This window comes from Pempheris klunzingeri, chromosome 23, assembly GCF_042242105.1.
Source record: "Pempheris klunzingeri isolate RE-2024b chromosome 23, fPemKlu1.hap1, whole genome shotgun sequence".
Taxonomy (NCBI): Eukaryota; Metazoa; Chordata; class Actinopteri; order Acropomatiformes; family Pempheridae; genus Pempheris; species Pempheris klunzingeri.
In genome coordinates, this window is record NC_092034.1 from 8,977,851 (window position 1) to 8,997,187 (window position 19,337).

General features: G+C 40.8%; 1 protein-coding gene across 1 annotated transcript in view; it reads left to right on the top strand.

Moving 5' to 3' along the window:
* Window positions 1-19,337, top strand: part of LOC139222900 (glucosidase 2 subunit beta-like) — a 112,163-nt gene that overhangs the window by 28,775 nt on the left and 64,051 nt on the right. Inside the window, exons 9-10 of the mRNA XM_070854804.1 lie at window positions 7,027-7,113; window positions 17,968-18,037. Coding sequence (XP_070710905.1) covers window positions 7,027-7,113; window positions 17,968-18,037 — 157 coding nt within the window. The remainder of the gene's footprint in view (window positions 1-7,026; window positions 7,114-17,967; window positions 18,038-19,337) is intronic.

The following is a 19,337-nucleotide window of genomic DNA, read 5'->3' on the forward strand; positions in this document are numbered from 1 at the left end:
GAACAATGCAAGAATGCCTTGTGCCATTTAAAACTGATGAGCCAAAGCCAGCATGAAGGAGGAGAGGGGAGGTGTAGGTGTTAAATTGATTGGCGAGAGAAAAAAGCATCTGCTTTGCAATAGCTTAACAGTTGCCTTAGAAGCACGCCTGCTATTGTTTCCAAACAAGAATACCCACTTCTGTTTGCCGAGGAGTGTCGCCTTCAGAAGAAATGTGTGAGAGGGATAGAAATTGTTGCATAAGAAACATTTAGAGACATCTTTTTTTGCAGCTTTCCAGGGCCTTGATCTATTTTCTTTTTTCATAGCTGCCTCAACTCCTTCTCTGTTCTCCAGGCAGTGCAGAGTTAATACGTGGGCAGAGAACAAAAGACAGGGGATATAAGGCTGGAGTCAGCAGCTGATCCAATGACAGAAATGGCACCGAGGCGAGGGGGTCCCAGGTGTAGTCATGACTCAAGTAGCACTCCAAGATAGGGGGGTTGTGATTGAGGGGGTGGGGTGGGGGCAAGGAGCAAAAAAAAGAAGCATGGGGGCATTGTGGTGGCTTGCGTCGTCTGTGACAAGCTGCCTGTTGTGTTCATACTCCCTGACAGCAGGAAAAGCAAAGAGACAGGACACTCGACCCTTCTGACCTTCACCAAAGTAAGACGGGACTCAGACTTGTGTTACTGAACAGCGCTGTGCACCTCTCTTGTCTCTGTATTTATTTCACTAAGCTTGGGTTAGATGCCACAGAAAACGTTCCTCACTGGAAAGGCCAAAATGTTTGAAGGTATTCTTGCGTGCATGATTGTCAGCAGAATTCCTTCTGCAGTGAGGAGGCTGGCTGCAGTCTGGGCTTGTAGATCCACCACAAGCAGGAAGGTGAGGCTGAAACTAACTGGCAGTCACTGGACAAGGATTAGCGTTAGCATAGCACGGAATTCTTGATCTTCATTCAAATTCACAAGACTTTGCTTCCCTTTGGCCAACTGAACTCTCATAGAAAGTTTCCAAGCATGAGGTCGGCTCAGTGTTCATTTCAGGCAAACCCTCGCTGTGGTCATATAAATGAACACAGTCCTGTATCTGTTCTTGTTCATCAAACCCAGTTGGCTTCGATGCCTGGCTGAAATGTGCTACGCATACGCAAATCGTTTGAAGATGTCACTCAGAACTAGTTGCTTTCTATGGGCACAAATCCAGCCAAATGACAAACTACAATTGTAATATTTCTTCGCCACGCCATTCTTTCGCCATTATGTTTATCCCCATTCGCGTCTAACTGGCTAATTAATGAAGCTGTCAATCACGCATGAAAGGCGACGAGCAGAATTCCATAATTGGAAATGATTTCCTCCCAAGAATTACGCTCCAATACAACCATTTCAACTGTGTCTCCCACAAATGGTGTTGATATAATGCTAATTTGTTTTTCCAATTATATTGTGGTGGGAAATGTTACTGCTGCCTAATATATGTTCCCTTGCTACGTTTGGTTTTCAGTAGGAGGTGCTACTTTTATAATTTGACAAAACCGTGACTGTAGCAGGTGATTGTGAGGACCTTGACACCAGAGACCGGAGATTACATTTTCAGTTATGCCTGTGTTTAGGTTTATTTTAAGATTGGGGGAAAAAAATCATAGTTTTAGTTAAATGCTAATCCAGTAAACACATGTCTCAAGTAGTAGTGGACCCTGAACTTTCCCTAACCTCAACATAACTACAAAAGACTAAAATAATGCTTCAGTTGCTATTGATATTGTAGGAAAACAAATGAAATGCATTGTCAGTGAACATCGCACTGATACGTTCTGCATGGACACTTTTTGACACATCCCCGAAAATATGACAAATTCAATTTTTTTTTCCCTTTAGTACTTGTGATGCCATTAAATGCCTTCAAAGCAATGTGTTTATTTTGGTTGTTGTTAGGTATCCTGGGCATGCCAAGCACAGTTTTTCCACTCACAGGTTCCCTGCACAGGTAAAACGCAGTCTGCTTAAATTGCAGCATCACCGTTAGACATGTTAAACACAAAGCAGTGTGTTACTGCTGCTGCTGAGGAGCACATCTGCTCGGATGTTTGCCGGCGTAACAGTCTGGAGGATGATGAGTTTCACTGATTCACTCGTCTTCTGAAAACTGGGACTGCAGTTGATTTGCCGCTTAACTGTGCCGCTGCGAACCAACCATGTTATCATTGTGTTGTTGGTCAAAACGCACCCACACTCGCAGGTGGCAATTCTGTGCACCGGAGTGAGCATCGTCTGTGGTGCGTGGTCTTTACCACTCCGTACTGTGTGGTTTTCTAGGTTTTGCAGAAGTGCTGGTTAAAGAGTTAACACTGAAAATACAGAGAAATATTTTACTTGCGTGTACAGATAGGAGCTAGTACAGACATAGCCACAGTGTTTAGCTGCAGGGTTTAGGAGGCAGGGTTGTGAAATCACTCAATGTACTTTCCTGTATCTCTATAGTTGCATGTTTTATAACAAGGGTTAAACTAAGAACCTGATTATACTCATGCTTCCATGCTTTGCCATAATCTCAGTCTCCTGTGTTTGTTACAGAGTGCATTTCTACATGTACCAGGCGTGGCTGTGTGCCTGTGCACTTAAGTCAGGATCAGTATTGTTGTCACTCTGACTCCCTCTCTCTCCCTCCCTCCCTCCCTTGCTTCTTTCTTTTCTCACGCACTCCCCTCACTCCCTCTACAGAGTGACATTCATTAATTAAATATGGTGTACTGCCGCAGGATGTGCTTCCCTTTCCACTATCTCCAGACACTAATAATTACATTGGCATTTAGCTCCGTGATAAGCCGACCCTATGGCCTTTATGAAATGTTCCCTGGGCCTGGATACTGAGAAAAATATAGACTGATGCAATGCTTTAAATCGATCCATCTTCCTGTCTTCTTGCTTTTATATTGAAAAAAGAGGCACTGTTCATTAGCATGATTAAAGAAACTAACAACACCTGCATTTTTTTTTTTTTTACATCATTAAAGGCTGAAATCGAGCTTCGCTGGTGTAACTCTGATCATAGGTGGGCTTTTTAAATGAATCTAGAGCTGATGATGACAACCACTGTCATTTTTGAAGCATACTCATCTGTAGTCTTAAACCTTCAGGTTTCATGGCACAGTGTAAACCTTTGGGCTATTTGCATTATTTACTAATCTACTGGTAATTATCTTGATAAAATTTTTAGTGTAAGAAGTCAGCAAATAAAGAAAAATACCCCCATAAGCTCAAAGAGGCCATGCAACAGATGTCTTGTTTTGTCAAATCAACTCAAAGATGTTCAGTTTACAATCATATTCACATTTGAGAGGATGAAAACAGTTAAATTGCCATTTTTTTTTGCATCAGATACTACCAATTATGAAATCATTATGAAAATTGTTGCTGATCGTAACAGCTGTAGTAGACTTATTCCTAATATGCTACATAAGCAACATGTTTACACTGTGATTTATTTCCTTAATAGGCTTATTAGTTTCACTTGAATGTTTCCAAAGTACAACTGTGTGAATATGATGTTTAGATAAATGATTTGACGGAAAGTATTGAGACATTTCATCTTCATGTATCGGCCAAATTCTGTATGCAGTCAATCCATGAATCATTTTGCTTACAGTGTGTTGGAAAATAGCTCTCCTGAACGTAGGGTAATGTCGTCACATTGCTTGTTTAGTCTGACTAACAGCTCCAAACACAAAGATATTCAGTTGAAGAACTTGGAAAAGCCCTTATTTTCCAGCTGTTTTATTAATTCATCTATTGAACTACTTATTTTCAAACCGTTCTGCGTTGGTACATGTGTTACACACGTGAAAGATTTGCCAGAAAACGAGGCTGTTACCTGAAAAGCAGTTACTCCTGTGGTCCAAGCCAAATCTCTTGGTAGTTAAGTCTAAAAACACATAATTATATTGTGACTTCCAGTGACACACAGAACATTAAGATATGTAAAAGCGGCACTTTGAATAAGCAAAGAAATGACAGGTATAAGCTGAAAGCTCAACTGCATCAGTATTTGCCTCTGCAGATCTTAGTGAAGTTAGCCAAAAAGCTTTAGTGTATTAAGTTTGATTTTGCTTTACCTAATTACTGTGCCTCAGGTGGCCTAATCAGGCTGCTACATTGCAAGATTATTACGTGGCTTATCAGCTTCAGGGATGTATCAATTGATGCTTAAGTCACAATTACTGTAAACAATCATTTAGTTTACGAAAAGCTCACTTGTACCAGTTACATTTTAATAAGTTGTCTGCAAATAGCCTGTCATCTCTTCCCTCAGTTATCTGGGATCATGTTTCCCCGATTCTCCCTCTCCCTCCTTGGACTTCTTTAGGACCTCCATTTTTTTCACATTACTAAAGTAATTTCTTGTAGCCTGAAATACATTGCTCCCACTGCTGGGGTGGAAGAATACCGTAATTCCGCAGAGCAGTGCAAAGCAATCACTCCAAGTGCCTGAATAATCTCTGATCACCAAATGAAACCTGAGATTTGTGTCTAACTGCTTCTAGAACGGTCCTAGCTGAAATTACCAGGGAAGGTTTCATTGAAAACCATCGGGGCTTCATATTGGACCTTTTGACTCAGGGGATTGTATGTACCGTTCAGTATCAGCTGAGATGACCAGTGGTCTTGTTACCTTGGGAAATCTGCCTCTGACTCTGACTATTATTTTGGTGGATGTTTCCATCCTCGTCCGTCAAAGGGCCTGAAAAGGAAAGTACTTTTCTGTCTGAACAACCTGCTGTGCTGCTGTATTTGTCGCCGGATACTTGACTGAGCGAAGGATAAGAGACCCAAATTGAGTGACAGGGACGCTTGGATGAAGCAAAGTGATTCTCAGTAGCTGGCAGCTTTATTACATATGTGACTATCTGCTCATGTATACATTCAGCATGTGCGCATATACTGTATGTGCTCTAATATTGTGTGGGAGTGGTAATATTTTCACTTGTGTGGGTTTGTGGTAATAAATGTCTCATCTTTTTGTTTGTGCTGTTTCCACATATTTGCAAGGTGATGCATTTCATAACTCAGACTAGAAACCCAATATTCTCTAGCCAGGTGGATATAAGTGGTATTTGTAGAACTGTGCTTCTGGGACCAGCTGGATCTATCAAATAACATAACGCTGAATGTAACAATGTTATTTGATCTTTCCTCTCCTCTCCCCTCTTTCTCTCTCTCTCTCTCTTTGTAAGGCAATATCTTTGCATACTGTTTTATCATCCCTCATGTTTGTTTGACTGAATCAACCGTAGAGTTTATTTGTTAAAACTTTTTCGCGAACAGGAGTCAAATCTCTCATAAACTGCGAATACAGTTTGCAGACAATGCATACTGCTCCATAAACGTGATGCATGCTTAGTGTGCAGTTTAACCACAAGAATGTATATAGTATCACTTAAATCTACATTAGCAATTTCTCTCTCTCTCTTTCTTTTTTTACACACAACTGCAGCATTTTGGTCTGCGAACAACACCTTGTTCCCTTGTTGTCAGCCCGATTTAGTTTTGTTTTTAATATTTCAGTAAATTAACAGGGACAAGGTTGAAGCTCATTACAGTTGTACACAGAGGGAGTTGAAAAGGTTCAGATTAGTTCCACAGTCATCTTTACTTTTTTTAACTGTTGGCCAAGCAAGCAAGATTGCGTGTAAAACAGACGAAAGAAATATGAAGATTGCTTGGACCATGAGTCTGAGTCAACACATCTGTCCATCGACTAATGGAATAATGGACTAATTGTTTAAATTCTACGACAGAATCCAACCAATCAGGCTGCTACATTAGTTGCGTATTCCTTAACAAAGGTTGAGCAGAAGATTCAAAGAGCATGTCACCGGTAACAAAAGATAAGACTGAATACTGCAAAACAAACTGTGAACTTCAGCCTCAAACAAAACTCTCATTCAGCTCATTTCCTCTCAGTGCACACGGCACAATTTGCATGCATTTTCAAACAAACACATTTCAGTTTGGCTTTGAAAAGGCTACCTAAGCACAAAAGAACTTTTCACAGCACCTGCCTTCCAGTCCAAATGTCCAGATCCGCAGTCGTGTTTATTAGCTTAGCTTAATTGTGCATAGTATCTAAAGGTCAGTGCCTGCTGTGATACATAGCTGCCAAAATGGCTTCCAGGGGGACACTGTTTCAGATGAATAAACACTGAAAGCTGCACCACCTACCACCCCTCCGTCCCCATCCTTTACCTCCCAATGTGCAGCAGCATCTCATTCGGCTTTTTCAGGCCTTGCACAAGGTCCTGTGACTGATGGGCATCCACTGGTACGCACCGCCTCACTGACTTCCATTTCAGCGGGCAAAAGACAGCAGATTAATTTGCTTGTCAATTTTCCCCCTTTTTTTTTCTGCAGGAGTTTATTCAGATAGGAGGAATGATGTGTTTGTCCTCAAGTGAATTAAAACATGCAGTTTATCTGTATAACTACTGCCTTCTCTGTGATTAATGGTATTTGACTTCTATAAGCAGTAAACTTCTTCCGTTTGACTGTAAAAGCTGATTTAATGAGAGAGTGACTTGAATAGATAAGCAGATATGGCAGCAGGGATTATTGGGAGGTGAGCTGAATGGGAGATGGATGGTGTGCAGTTTATTATCTGTTATGTAATGCACTTTTTATGAGCCCATACCTGTGGGGCGAGCAGGCACTCTGCAATAGATGTGAGATTGCGAGCTTGTGTGCATCCCAAGATATGTGTCAATTGTGTATACGTGCTATTTAGGAGATGTGTACACTCATGATGCAGGTTGTGTATTACTGTAGGCAGTATTAAGAATTTACAAGAGAAGAGAAAGTGTTCTGTGTTGAGTGCCTGTTAAGATACAGAGGTTGTAGACAAATTTTGGACCCATGTTTGACTCATACACTAATGCGTTTGTATGTTATTTGATTATAAAACCTATTGTTATCATCTGCTCAGTCACTGTCTTAATCATACTTTGATTAAAGAATAATCTAAGATGACTTTTACCCCCCCTACCCCCAGGCTTTGTTGGGAGGAGGTCATCAGATGGATCTCACCAAGTTTCGACACACACTCTGGGACATCCTAATAAACGGAGACAGTGTCAAGGTGAGCAATATCATTCTTCATTTCCATTTTTCCATTTCTTCTAGCCAACTGCTGTCTTCACTCGCTCCTTCTCTGATTTATTCTTTGGGTTAGATTCCAGTTACACCTGAAATTGGCACAGAGATTTCATTGACTCGGGGGTCCCGGAACCTAGGTGACATTCAGTAGTGACTATTTGCGGGTCCTGTGAATGCTAAAACATACGCCTCTACGAATGTGCAGGGGTGTCCTATGTAAAATTCGGTCAGTCTGTTGGTCCACCACTTTGCTCCATACTGAAATATGTCAACAACTGTTGGATGGATTGGCTTGACATTTGGTACATACATCCATGGCACCCAGAGGATGAAATCTAATTAATTTCATGGTCCTCAACAACCCTCTGCAACCTGCTGCCATACCATACCATAATGCCTCTGTCTGTGTAGACCACAGAATGGGCCGAGACTTTTATGTGTATATTTGCAGAAGCATAATTCTAGCTTGATCCAGCCAATACAATAGTCTCCACCAGTTTGCACTTTGTCTTTATCTGTTGGCTCAAAGGACACTGTGAAGACAGCTCGCAGTTGGCAAAACAGCGTGAATTTGCATGCCAAAGTTCACCAAAGTTGCTGTACAAATCTACTTTGCTTCAGTGGATGAATCCAATGATTTCAGCAATACCCTTGAAATTAATTGACTATATAAATGCTCTGTGACCGAGCTTTGCTTTTGCTTTGATCCATACCCAAAACCTTTCCACGTGCTGTTTAAAAACAGCTTCCAAACGCTGGCTAGATAGACATAAATAGGAAAACGCTAGTATCTTCACTGACTGTGTGCAATAACATCCAGAAACGATGTAGCGGCAGAGAAAACCTAGACAACAAAGCGCAAAGTAAGGAAATATTTCATTTCTTTAAATGAAATGTGAAAAAGTTTGATTACTCATTACAGGTTTGTAAATGTAGCTGCTGGTGTCTTGGCGCAGTGATGTTCTTCTAGTTACCAAGGTGTGATTAGATTTATCTCACGGTTCTATCCTATCTGGACAGCCACAGCACAAATAATACCTTCCTTTCTTCAGTCTGTGTTAATTTAGAGTCCCTAAACTGCAGACATATTTCTTTTGTGAACGCAGGTTTATAAACTGCATGTTTTCATCTGACAGCTAAAAGCCTAAAAGAAAATGTCCGTGCCTCTCTCCATCTCCTGAACTGAGGATGTGGCGAGTACCAGATACCATCCTTTCATTTCCGCTCCTCCAGATAAAAAGATGAGAGAGGGAGAGGACGAAAGTAAGGCCTATCGCTGGGCAGCAGTGATTGAGTCCCTTCGCTAAGCCACAGCGAGGATCTGCTCAAATAACCCACTCTGCCGATAAGAAGCTCGTCATTTCCATAGACAAAAAACACTGGAGTTCAGATTAGATTTCACCATCCGCCTGGCTTCTCTTAGTGTAGCTCCAACATAGAATGGGAATTATAAGGCAAACTCCTGCCCCCCGCTTCATGAAAACACCACTGAGATACATATAGACTTGGAAATGGAACGATTTTATTTGGATTATTGTTGTTAACAGTGGTCTGAATTTTGCTGCCAGCCTTAGAAATATCACCAACACCATTTTAGAATTATTGTTGGAGTGATACCTTTTCTGTTACAGGTAAACACTTTCATTGCTAGCAGGGTTCATTACTGTAATGCTTTATTTACAGCCCTAGCTGAGGAAGTCAACAACATAAAGATCAGGAAATAAGTGTGCATAAGTATACATATGAAATGTTTTCTTTCCTTGAGTTCTCTTTGCATTCAACAATTCAATCTTTACCTTTAACTAGTATCCAGTCACATTTCAAGCAAGTAGGCACTGAAAGTTTTGAAGGATGTGTCAGAATATGACCCCTTTTTTAAGTCCCGTATCGGTTTGTATTTTATTTTTTCACGGCCATGGCTAAAGAGGAAGTAGGTGCTGAAAGGCACTGAAAAGCTTGCTTGTCTGACGGCATCCTTCAAACTGTCATTGTACCTTTTTAAATGTGACCATTTGTAGGCCACAAAAGCGCTTTCTTGTATGTCTAGATGAGGATAGGCTGCTTGTTGTTCAGTGCACTCTTATAGAAACGGTTTAAAGGTGATGTGGCACAGCGTCAGATGCGCTTTTTTACTCTACTACTGTTGTTTTTTATGGAGCAGTTTTCTTTCTCCTGTTGATATTCAGTCATCTCTGTATGAAAAGCTACATTTTATTGTACATTTTTTATGTCAACAGCTCTCTGCTGGTGTGATGGTGTTTATCATTATATGCAAAACTACTAACTACAAACCAGTTGTGAAAGTGTTGATATGACCATTTTTATCAAGCAATCCTAAGATTTGCTTCTCTTGCTGTTGGAGACATGTTAGCTGCTGTATGGCACTGCTGTATCACACATCCGTATGGCACTTAGATTCTCAAGAGGTCATCAACCCCTCATAGGCATTTGAGTTTCCATACTTCTTTGTTCCACCGTCTGATCAAGCATGGCTGCAACATCCGTTATGTTCCAGCTAAGGGTGTGTATCTCTCCCTTATAAGATCCGACACGCTTGGGCTATGATACTATTCAGGCATGATGCATTTTAATACGGAACAATTCAGCTCCATTTGGTGCGATGTGATACCATGCAATCTAATACAGTTCTTAACCTTTGTCTAATATAGACTTTTTTTCCATTCCGAATTGAAATAAGCCAATTCTATTGAAGCTGCACTGTTTACCTTCAAATAGAAATGTTTCATAAAAGACCAGGGAATCCTAGACATTTGTCGGACTCACGTCGACCTTTTTCCTTTTTAGTAGTGCGGACGCTGTGCAGAATTCGGCTGCAAAGCTTCAACTGGTCGAACAATTCGTAACTTCAGAATCGTGCCACCGAGTGGTTCATGGTACATTTAGATCGATCCAAAGATCCGCATATTGACGTAGGCGCATCTTTAATGCTAAAATTGGTTTCTGATTTGTATCGGGGGAATTGTTACACCCTTAGTTCCAGACACATGTTCACATCACTTATATGTAAAACCATTTTTTGATTTTCTTAAGATGCCTAAATTGAAAAACATGATAAGGAAAAGAATGCATGAAAGAATGTGCTACATTAAGACTGGTGACAGATTTGACCTTTTCACTCAGATACAAAAGCCTGCGCCTGATTGTGTTATGTTGAAGCCTTGCACAATAGCTGCAGCGGCTAATGGCGTTTTTTCATTCCACACTTTCATTCCACATGTTGTCCCACATATTATCCCAGCAACAGAGGCCATCGCGAAAGTGATAGCTAAAGCAGTGTTTTCTGTTTCAAGCATTGCTAATGAATCACTGCATCTCATACAGCCTAATTAGGAGCTAATTATTCAGTCTTTTCTCCAATTTCATGTGACTTTAACCTGCCCTCCCTTGCCTTGACAGAGGGTTGCCACAGTACTGCAGGCCTTAGTTACAGTAAATAATATTTGAGGAGAAAGAGATTTGTCCAGCAAACCCCATTCATCAAATTTCTTCAGCCTTGATTTTCTTCCCATTCTTTGCATTTGTGTGTTTTATGACTTATAAAATGACACATACATAATTGTCCCAGCTTGACTATCACAATAAAAAGATGGCAGATTGTTATACTTGGCATCAGTGTTCAAAGTTGGTGTAGACTGGGATTTGCCTGTATGTATCACTGATTTGAATAACATTAAATATACAGTACAATGTGTGTATTGGTTGAAAGCAATGAATGCACAGTCTATAATTTACCCACAATAACAGAACTAACTGCATCAAAGTGTTGTCAACAGTATCAACAGTGACAATACTGTAAAGAAATGTCTTTACACTCTGTTTTGGAAAAGAACTGTGTCAGCAGTACCAGCAAAAGTATGCTTTGGGTATTTAGAGAGAACAGCAGAATTAGTAGAGTATTTTAGGGGGCTTTTTCTTTGGAGACTAGCATGCTGTTAGGGGTACATTTGTGTGAACATTTAATGGCCCCCCTGCTGGCCCCCCTGACGTCCCCCCTTGTAAAGAGGCCTAAGCAAATCTGACATCAAGAGCATTTGGGGTACTCTCCTATCTATCTATCACAGCACATTTCCTTTCCTCCCCCTTGCTTTCCCCTCCTTTTTAAGCAAAGATAACTTTGGTGAATATTTCATGGGGTATATTGCCTCAGTTTCACGATGTCGAGTAAGGAGAGTGGCACGCAATGACGACTGACAGGCCTATACGCCAGCGTCCGCTAGGAGACAGCCTTTCTTTTTGGTCTGTCGTCCTGACACTCCTACTCCTTTTTCCCTCCCGTTTTCCTTCTGTCACAGACAACAGTTCTTTCAGGCGAGAGTCTGGCTGCTAATCATTTAGCTGTTTCCTTAAATTTTACAGAACTTCTGCCGATCCATCTGATACTGTTAGCTAAAATAACAACATATGGATGCAAATCTGTTTTTCCACAGACTGCAGCATTTATAGCACTTAATGATATGATTACACACTTTTAAGATCATACAGAAACTTAACTGTGCTTCTTTTGCCAACTTTGATGTTCATGTTATGAGTAAATTATTGAATTATCAAAAGTCTTTTCTTTGCAAAAGGATTGTCATTTTTTTCAAGAGACTTTTAAAGTCGCTCACTTTTCATGATATAGAGTGACTCCGTCTGGCCTTACCTTTTCAGCTGACCTCAGCCTTCCCTTAGCTTCACATTATAGAAATATGCTGTATCAACCATAAAATAATACCACTAAATAATCACTTTTGTTGTTTCTTTCAGCGCTACTCAAACTCCAGCGCCAGCCTCTCAATATTATATTTCTCAAGTGCAGGCTTCAATGATTGCCTTTACTGTTATTGGAAGGCACACTTCATTTCCCTCCCCAACATTCAATTTCATGGAGGGATGAGAAAATGCTGCCTTTCCATGCTACTTACGAAGATTTGACAACACTACAGTATGCACACTTTGCTGCCGCCGCTGTTGCATCGCCGCTCTCTCCCTCCTCTCCTGCTCTCTTATTTAATAAACACTGTGCTTGCTTGACTTACAGTAGGTTTCCACCTTGCCTCGCTCAGTGTGACGAGCAGCTGAATGGTGTCACAGTTAACAGGGGCGGCTCAGTGGCTCTGTTGTGACAACATTCGTTTGATGTAGAAGTGGTAGTCCTCGGCTGCCATGTTCTCCCCTTCTGCTCTTTTTCTTGTTCCTGCTCTGTGTGGATCTCACCGCTGTCAAACGTTTTAGAAGCCAACTGGCATGACCTGAAAGTGTGACGGCAACACGCAAGCTGCCGTTTCTCTCCCTCCGTTGATAGCCGTCCAATACATGTACATAAAGAGAAAAGCAGTCATTTTTCTAGATTAAAGAACTTTAATTGGCTCTCACTCTTGTCTGAACTGGTGTCCCAGGATGCAGCAGAGGATGCCAGTAATGTATAAAGAAATGTTATGTGTTTGTGCATGTTGTGTGTGTCCCTCGTTTTCATAAAAGTGTGTGTTTTCATCAGACTTGGTCGCATATAAATCTGCCATATGTCCATGAATTTACTGCGCTGACTGTAGTTTTCATAGTCAAGTAGGCTGCTTAAACAGTCAGCCTCATACCACTCACATACACATACACACATATTTGTACTTCTATCTTTGTGAGGACCCTCATTGACATATTGCATTCCTTACCCTAACCTTAACCATCACAGTTAAATTACCCCAACCCTTACCCCTAAACATAAGTTTAACCTTAACCTTAAAACCAAGTCTTCATCCTCAAATGGCCCTTTGAAGCTGTGAGAACCAAATGTCCTCACTTCCCAAAAATGTCCACACTCTGCTGGTAAAATGCGTAGTCTGGTCCTCACCATGTAGCAAGTACAAGAAAACACATGCACGCACACACACACACACACACACACACACATGCAAACAGATATCCACAGACCTTTACCTTTAGTCACAGGTAGCCTTTTCACAGTATCAATGCTGTTTAAAGTCTAAACATGGCTTCCCAGAAGACATGACTCATACAGTAATGGGTGCAAAATGTGCAACTGCAGTTACTGTTAATATCTTTCACTGTCAAACATGATGCCATTTCACGTGTGAAAGTAAAACATGATAGCATGTAATAATAGACAGGAAACTTCTCTTTGTGGAAGATGATTTTGTTAGAAAGTGCCATTAAAATTAATCAAAAGATTCACTCGTTAAAACCACCATGACTCACTCCGTCACTCCTCTTGCTGCGAGCTGGAGATACAGAAGAGGAAAGTGCCAGCAGCCATGTATGGGATCGGAAAAGGAAAATCACTCAGGGCGCCTTTGTCCTCTGTTTAAACAGTGCCACAGAGGGGGGAAGGGGGAGTGGAGGGGGGAGCCAGGGGAAGAGGGGATAAGAGGGAAGAAGTTTCTCACAGCTGCCCAGCCTGAGGCACAAAATATGAGGCGCTTTCCTCGTCACCAGCCATCCGTTCTCGCCTGTCATTATTTTACCTCTCACAGAGCACACATACCATCTCTCAGACACACACATGCACACTTACACCACCACACACTGTCTTTGCTGCCTTGATCTATTCCTAAATGCTGCTAGCATCAGATCCTCAAACAAGGCCAACTTGAACGGAACAGCACAGACTGCAAATTTTTGTTGTCGGCACAGGGATGCAATTATAGAACTGAATTAAGCTGTTAAAATTCTGCGTTGTTGGTCTGTTGTATACTCGCCGGACAATCAGCATTGTTTGTGAAAACCGACTGAATGCAGATTGACATGAAGCGAGGTTTGGACCAGCGAGTCCGAAAGTGAAAGCATTTTTTTTTTTTTTACTTTTTGCACAATACTTGATAATAATATCCTCTAATAATAAAATATAATCTGTAATATTTTGTTGAAAAACTGACAGAACTTAATTTATCCCGATGGACGTTATTGTGCAGAAGTTGCAGCACAAAATAGGAAAGAGTCCAAAATGGTCGTAAGGGGTGACTGTGGAAGGCACTGACAAAAAAGACCCATTTCACTGAAAGGGCATGAGAACTTGTTGGTGTCGTGAGTGTGGGGCTCCGCAAAAGGTCTACGCAAGGTCCATATCGACCCTTCACTCTGCACTCCTGTCCAAAAGTTAAACTCTGCAGAGGCCTCCAAATGTCACAGCCAGGTTCAGTTCGATTAGCAACAGTGTCACGAGGCACAGGAGATTCCAGGAGCTCTGCAAACGTTGTCACATTTACGGTTAGACTCTGTGCCTCTGCAGAGATACCGTGAACACTGCAGTCTCCAAAGAAACCCTAAATTTGACTTTAGTGCAGCTGAAACCTGAGTGTTAAATCTCTGTAGCAGCTTCTGCTTAAATTAACAGAGAGCTTGGACTTTTACACACTGAGAGTTGGAGTGGGCTTCGTGGCAGCGACATATCCATCAAAACTGGCTGATGGGAAACTTGATGATCCATCCATCTTCCCGTTTCACTTTAGCTAGACATCACCGACTGGTTATAACAGAACCTGTAAGCTAGTGGCTGTTAAAATCAGTCACTGCTACCTTTTGTGACAAATGTCTACCCAGAGCACGACAAGGGGAAAAATGTGGAGCAGTAGATGTGTAGGAAGCAGCACACGCAGAGAACACATGCATTAAGTGCATTCAAACAGGCGAAGAAAACATGTGACACATTAAATAATGAGAATATTCTGTAAAATGTGACACACTCACCAACTGAGCATGCTGCTTAGGGAATTCAACATAGCACACACATAGAAGGAGGCCGTGTCTCTCCTACTTGGCTGTCATGAATATAGGTCTGCCAAACTGAGCAACAAAAAAAAACCATTCAAAGTATTACATAAGTTAGGATTCTCTGTATTTGAACCTTGAGTCAGTACACAGGCGGCTATTTAAATTGCATCAGTTCCTCTGATGTAAATGTGTATAGCCTTCAACTCCCTTAGAGCTTTTAGTCATTTATTTTGATTAGGGCTGTATTTATAAGATAAGTCTCTTAAGTAAGTCGCCTGGGAAGATGGGTTGGCGAGGATGGTGGTGGGGGAACAAAATGAAGTCTGTTTGATGATTATAAATTCCGAAATATCTGCTTGTCAATTAATTAGGCGCTTCCTGGTTATGTGTGCCCCTCTTTTCATTTACTGGGCCTGGCTCTCGGTGGACACATACCCACGGTGCACCCATTGTATGTCTAAGCCGTTACACACATCTCTGGCAGCTGGGGAACGGAGAATAAAGATCCTTCAAAGGCAGACAGTTTTCAAGAGCAAGCCTCTGTTTTCGTGTGCTGCCTGATTTCTCGAAGCAGTGCATGTGGCCGTTTGAAGGCTTTACTCTGCCGGCGTCTCGTCCTCAGACACAAACAAGAACTGGACTGAGCTTGAAGTGATGCCTCCATTATTTCTGCCTGTCACTGTGCAACAATTTGTGCAGGAGTCTTATCTTGTTGAGGCTACTGTGGCGAAGGGAGCATTGACTATTCTTATAAGGATACTTCTACTTTTATAGCCAATCAAAACCACTATTAACCGAAAAATGAACTGCTTATATTATATGAGAAATGGAAGAAGAATGAAACACACCAGGACATATTCTTCACCTTTTCTGCATGTTGTTGATCACGTCCAGGAGACAGGGATTGTTCAATACTAAAAACTCCACATGCATACTAGGTCGGTATTTGTAAGTAAGCATGCATAACAACTCAGCTACAGTGAAATCAGTTGATTCCAATGGAATTTGCATGATCAGAAAATCTGCTTGGAAAGGCGAAATTAACCCAATGCCAATGTTCCTCCTTAACCGCTCTGGGTGCTAGCGATTTACTCTTACTCTTTACTCTGCGAGTAGGCACTACGTCACTAAACTTCCTGCCCCTCCTTTTTTCGTGTGGAAGCCTGAATGTCACTTTGTGGTGAATACTTGGTACATTTTCACTGCTGTATGTTAGTATAGTGTGTTTCACTGGGGTAAGACTGAAAGAAGATAAACTGGTTTGCATTAAGAGTAAAAGATCATCTTTTTATTATTCATAACACGCCTGCGAGACAAAACTTCAGGAGGACAGAAATAGTACATAACCTCCCGTAAAAAGCCACAACGTGTTGTTTTTTTACACTTAGATATTCCATATAAATTAGTGAGCTTTAGAGGTGCTGGTAAGTGGATTTTGTTACCTTTGGACAAAGACAGGTTAGCTATTTCCTTACAGTCTTTGTGCCAATAAGTGTATTTCTTTTCAGTGTTGCTTGGATTTTGTACTAAAGCAAATGTTGCTGCGCTACCTGAAAATGGGAGTTGGACGTCTGCTTGGCTCAGTGTTGTTCACTGGAAATCACCGAAACAGTTTTCATGTAATTCCTAGCTATGTGGCTTTGTTGTTTCTTAAACTTGAACTAATAAAAATTCAATTGAGATTAAATTATAAATTATGCAGTCTTAATGAGGGTTCTTCCCTCTGAGTCTATTTAGTGTTTTTTGTGTTTGTTTTTGTACTGTTTGCTAAGTCCATATATTTGGAATACTCTGGATACTGTGCATTGTTTATTAGCATTAGGAGAGGGCGTGATGCACTGGATTGTGGTGGATCTTAAATGTATGTTGTCCATTGATGTACTTATTTTCTATTTTGCATTTGTATTGAAAAACGAGAATGTACTGAATTATTGATTTTCATCTGCTGTCTCAGTGCTTTCCCTTTAAGACCGAGCATATCACTATAAGCTAGACGTTATAGGGAATCAACAACCCAGAGCTGGGATCTATAGGCTGATTTTGGGATCAATAGAAATTTCCTTAGATGTCTCACCTGAGCTCACTTTGAGAAAACATTAGCGTTTTATTATTTCAAATGAGATTCCTTGCAGAGTAACTCAGTGACATGTTTTCTTACGGCTTTTTCTTTTTAGCATGACAATTTTCACATTTGTATTCAGTCCAATCTGTCAAAATATTCCGAACCGCAAATACTGCATGCGATGTCACAGTGATCTTAAGCAGGTTTTTGTTCTCCTCAGAGGTGGTGAGTCACATTACATTTGGCAGCGTCTCTCTCTCTTGCACAGTTGAGTTTACAGTCTGGTTTCCAGTGAAGGAAAAAAAAATGTCAGCGTGCTGCATGCGACAAGTCATCAAATCAGACTCATATTTCCTCCGCCCTGTATGTGGGAATCTTGTCTTATTCAGTCCTCCTCAGCAATGTGAACTCATGTTTGATGTGCAACATGTTTATTCGTTTTAATTTCATAATAGATACACACATCAACAACAGCACAACTGTAAGAACACACATTTCTCTCTAACCTCAGGTAGATTCCCAGCTGGAGATAAGAGATTTTGATTTTCAGTATATTAATATTTCATCACCACAGCTTAACAATCAACAATATTTACTCTAGGAAGGATTTAAAGATTATCTCCCTATTACCTTCCACAAGGTGGAGATCCACAACGTTACCTGGATCTTTCTAAATGAATCTGAAAATGAAAGATTGTTTTGGCTCTGCTTGTTTTTCTGCTGTGACCTAAAACAGAAGACTAGCACCCAAGCATGTTGCCTTTCATCATTTAACTATCTGTCAAACGCTCCTGGGAGCCTCCTGAAGCACAGAATGGAACCTTGTACTGTGCAACACGAAGCGCACAGTGCCTTCAGTGTCTGCTGGGAGGTTCATATAAGAGTCATGGACTTGAGCTGAAATGATCTTTTAAAATCACTCTCTGTCTCTCACACACACACTTGTGTTGTTGCCTTATACATTAATGCAAGTGATACCCAAGGTCTTAAAAGTGTATAGATCTTTGACCTTGTTTTCTGTCCCTCTCTGCCTCCATTATGTGCTTGTAGATCAGAGACACGCAGGTTGCAGCAGGCGGTCTTGTGGGTGAAGATCCTCACTTACAGGCAGCAGATAAAGGTAAGTTATTAAACCCTCTCACTGTCCTCTCCACCCATGCTGCTGTTGTGGTCCCCACACAAAAGCCATAGCCATAGGATCTAGTTACACTACATGTCTGTGTGTGTAAATATTAATGTATGCATGAGTTTATTTTTGGATATAAATGAATCTTTTTTATTTCATCTTTTTTTTTTTTTGTTTTTTTTTAAAACTCTTTATTTATGTTTTTTATTTTCTACAGACAAAAAGAACCGACAAAAAGATAACAAATGTAGTGGGGTGCTACTGTCAGAATGGAAACCTTACAAATTCAGTAACTCAGGGGTCTCCAACCTTTTTCAAGCTTTGAGCTACTTTTACACAGCAAGAGCGTCAATGAGCTACCCTCATCTCGAAAAACTCCTGTGTAGCTGTGTGATCAAGGATGCGTTTACCTGCAGATAGATATTTTCAGCCAATTTGTAGAAAGTTACAAAAGATTTGTTCTTCTATATTACTGAGTTTACGTTAATGTTTGCAGACTGTATAAAAATGAGACAAATCAAGCGACTGTGCATTCAGAGAAGGCTTTTGGCAACCCACCAAGAAAGAGCTTAAAAACTACTGGTTGGAGATGCCTGAGTCATATAGTGTGACCATTTTTCCCATCTTTTCTCAATTCATCACAGTTTTTAATACAGCCCACAGTTTACTTATGCCCTTAACACAAGAGCTGAAAGGTTATTGTCTTGGATGCTAGTTGCATATGATTTCATGAAGGTCTCAGTAATGGATCAGCCAGAACGTGTGTGTAATTGAGCTGTGTTTAGAGAATTTGCAGCGCTGCCTCACCTTAGGGAGACTTAAGTCCAGTCGCACAAGAATGATAGTGTTGTTTGAAATGGCAAGGTGTGAATATAAAGCACCTGTGGTTGCATTAACTTAATTTTGGCTTTCATTACAAAAGTGGGAGTGAATCAGTTGATAACATATTGTGACTGCAAGGCCCGATGGACCAACAACAGGACATTCAGTTGCTGCATCCTGGGCATTTTAAAGGAATTGGTTGTAACAGGTATCTGAGTTCATGTGTAGAAAAGCTAAAACCAGCCAGTTTGACATTGACATGAGCAGACATGTTTAATGTAGCTGTTCTGCAACAGCCTGATGCTGGTTGAGCATGAGTCAGTAAAATCATGTTCTTGATTGGTTCTTTTTTTTTTTTTTTTTTTTACAGAGAATCAATAACAATGGCAATTAGATTTTTAAGTATGAGGTTCAATCATTAGTCATGAAACTCAAATATATCACCTCTGTTTCATATTGTGACAGACTGAAT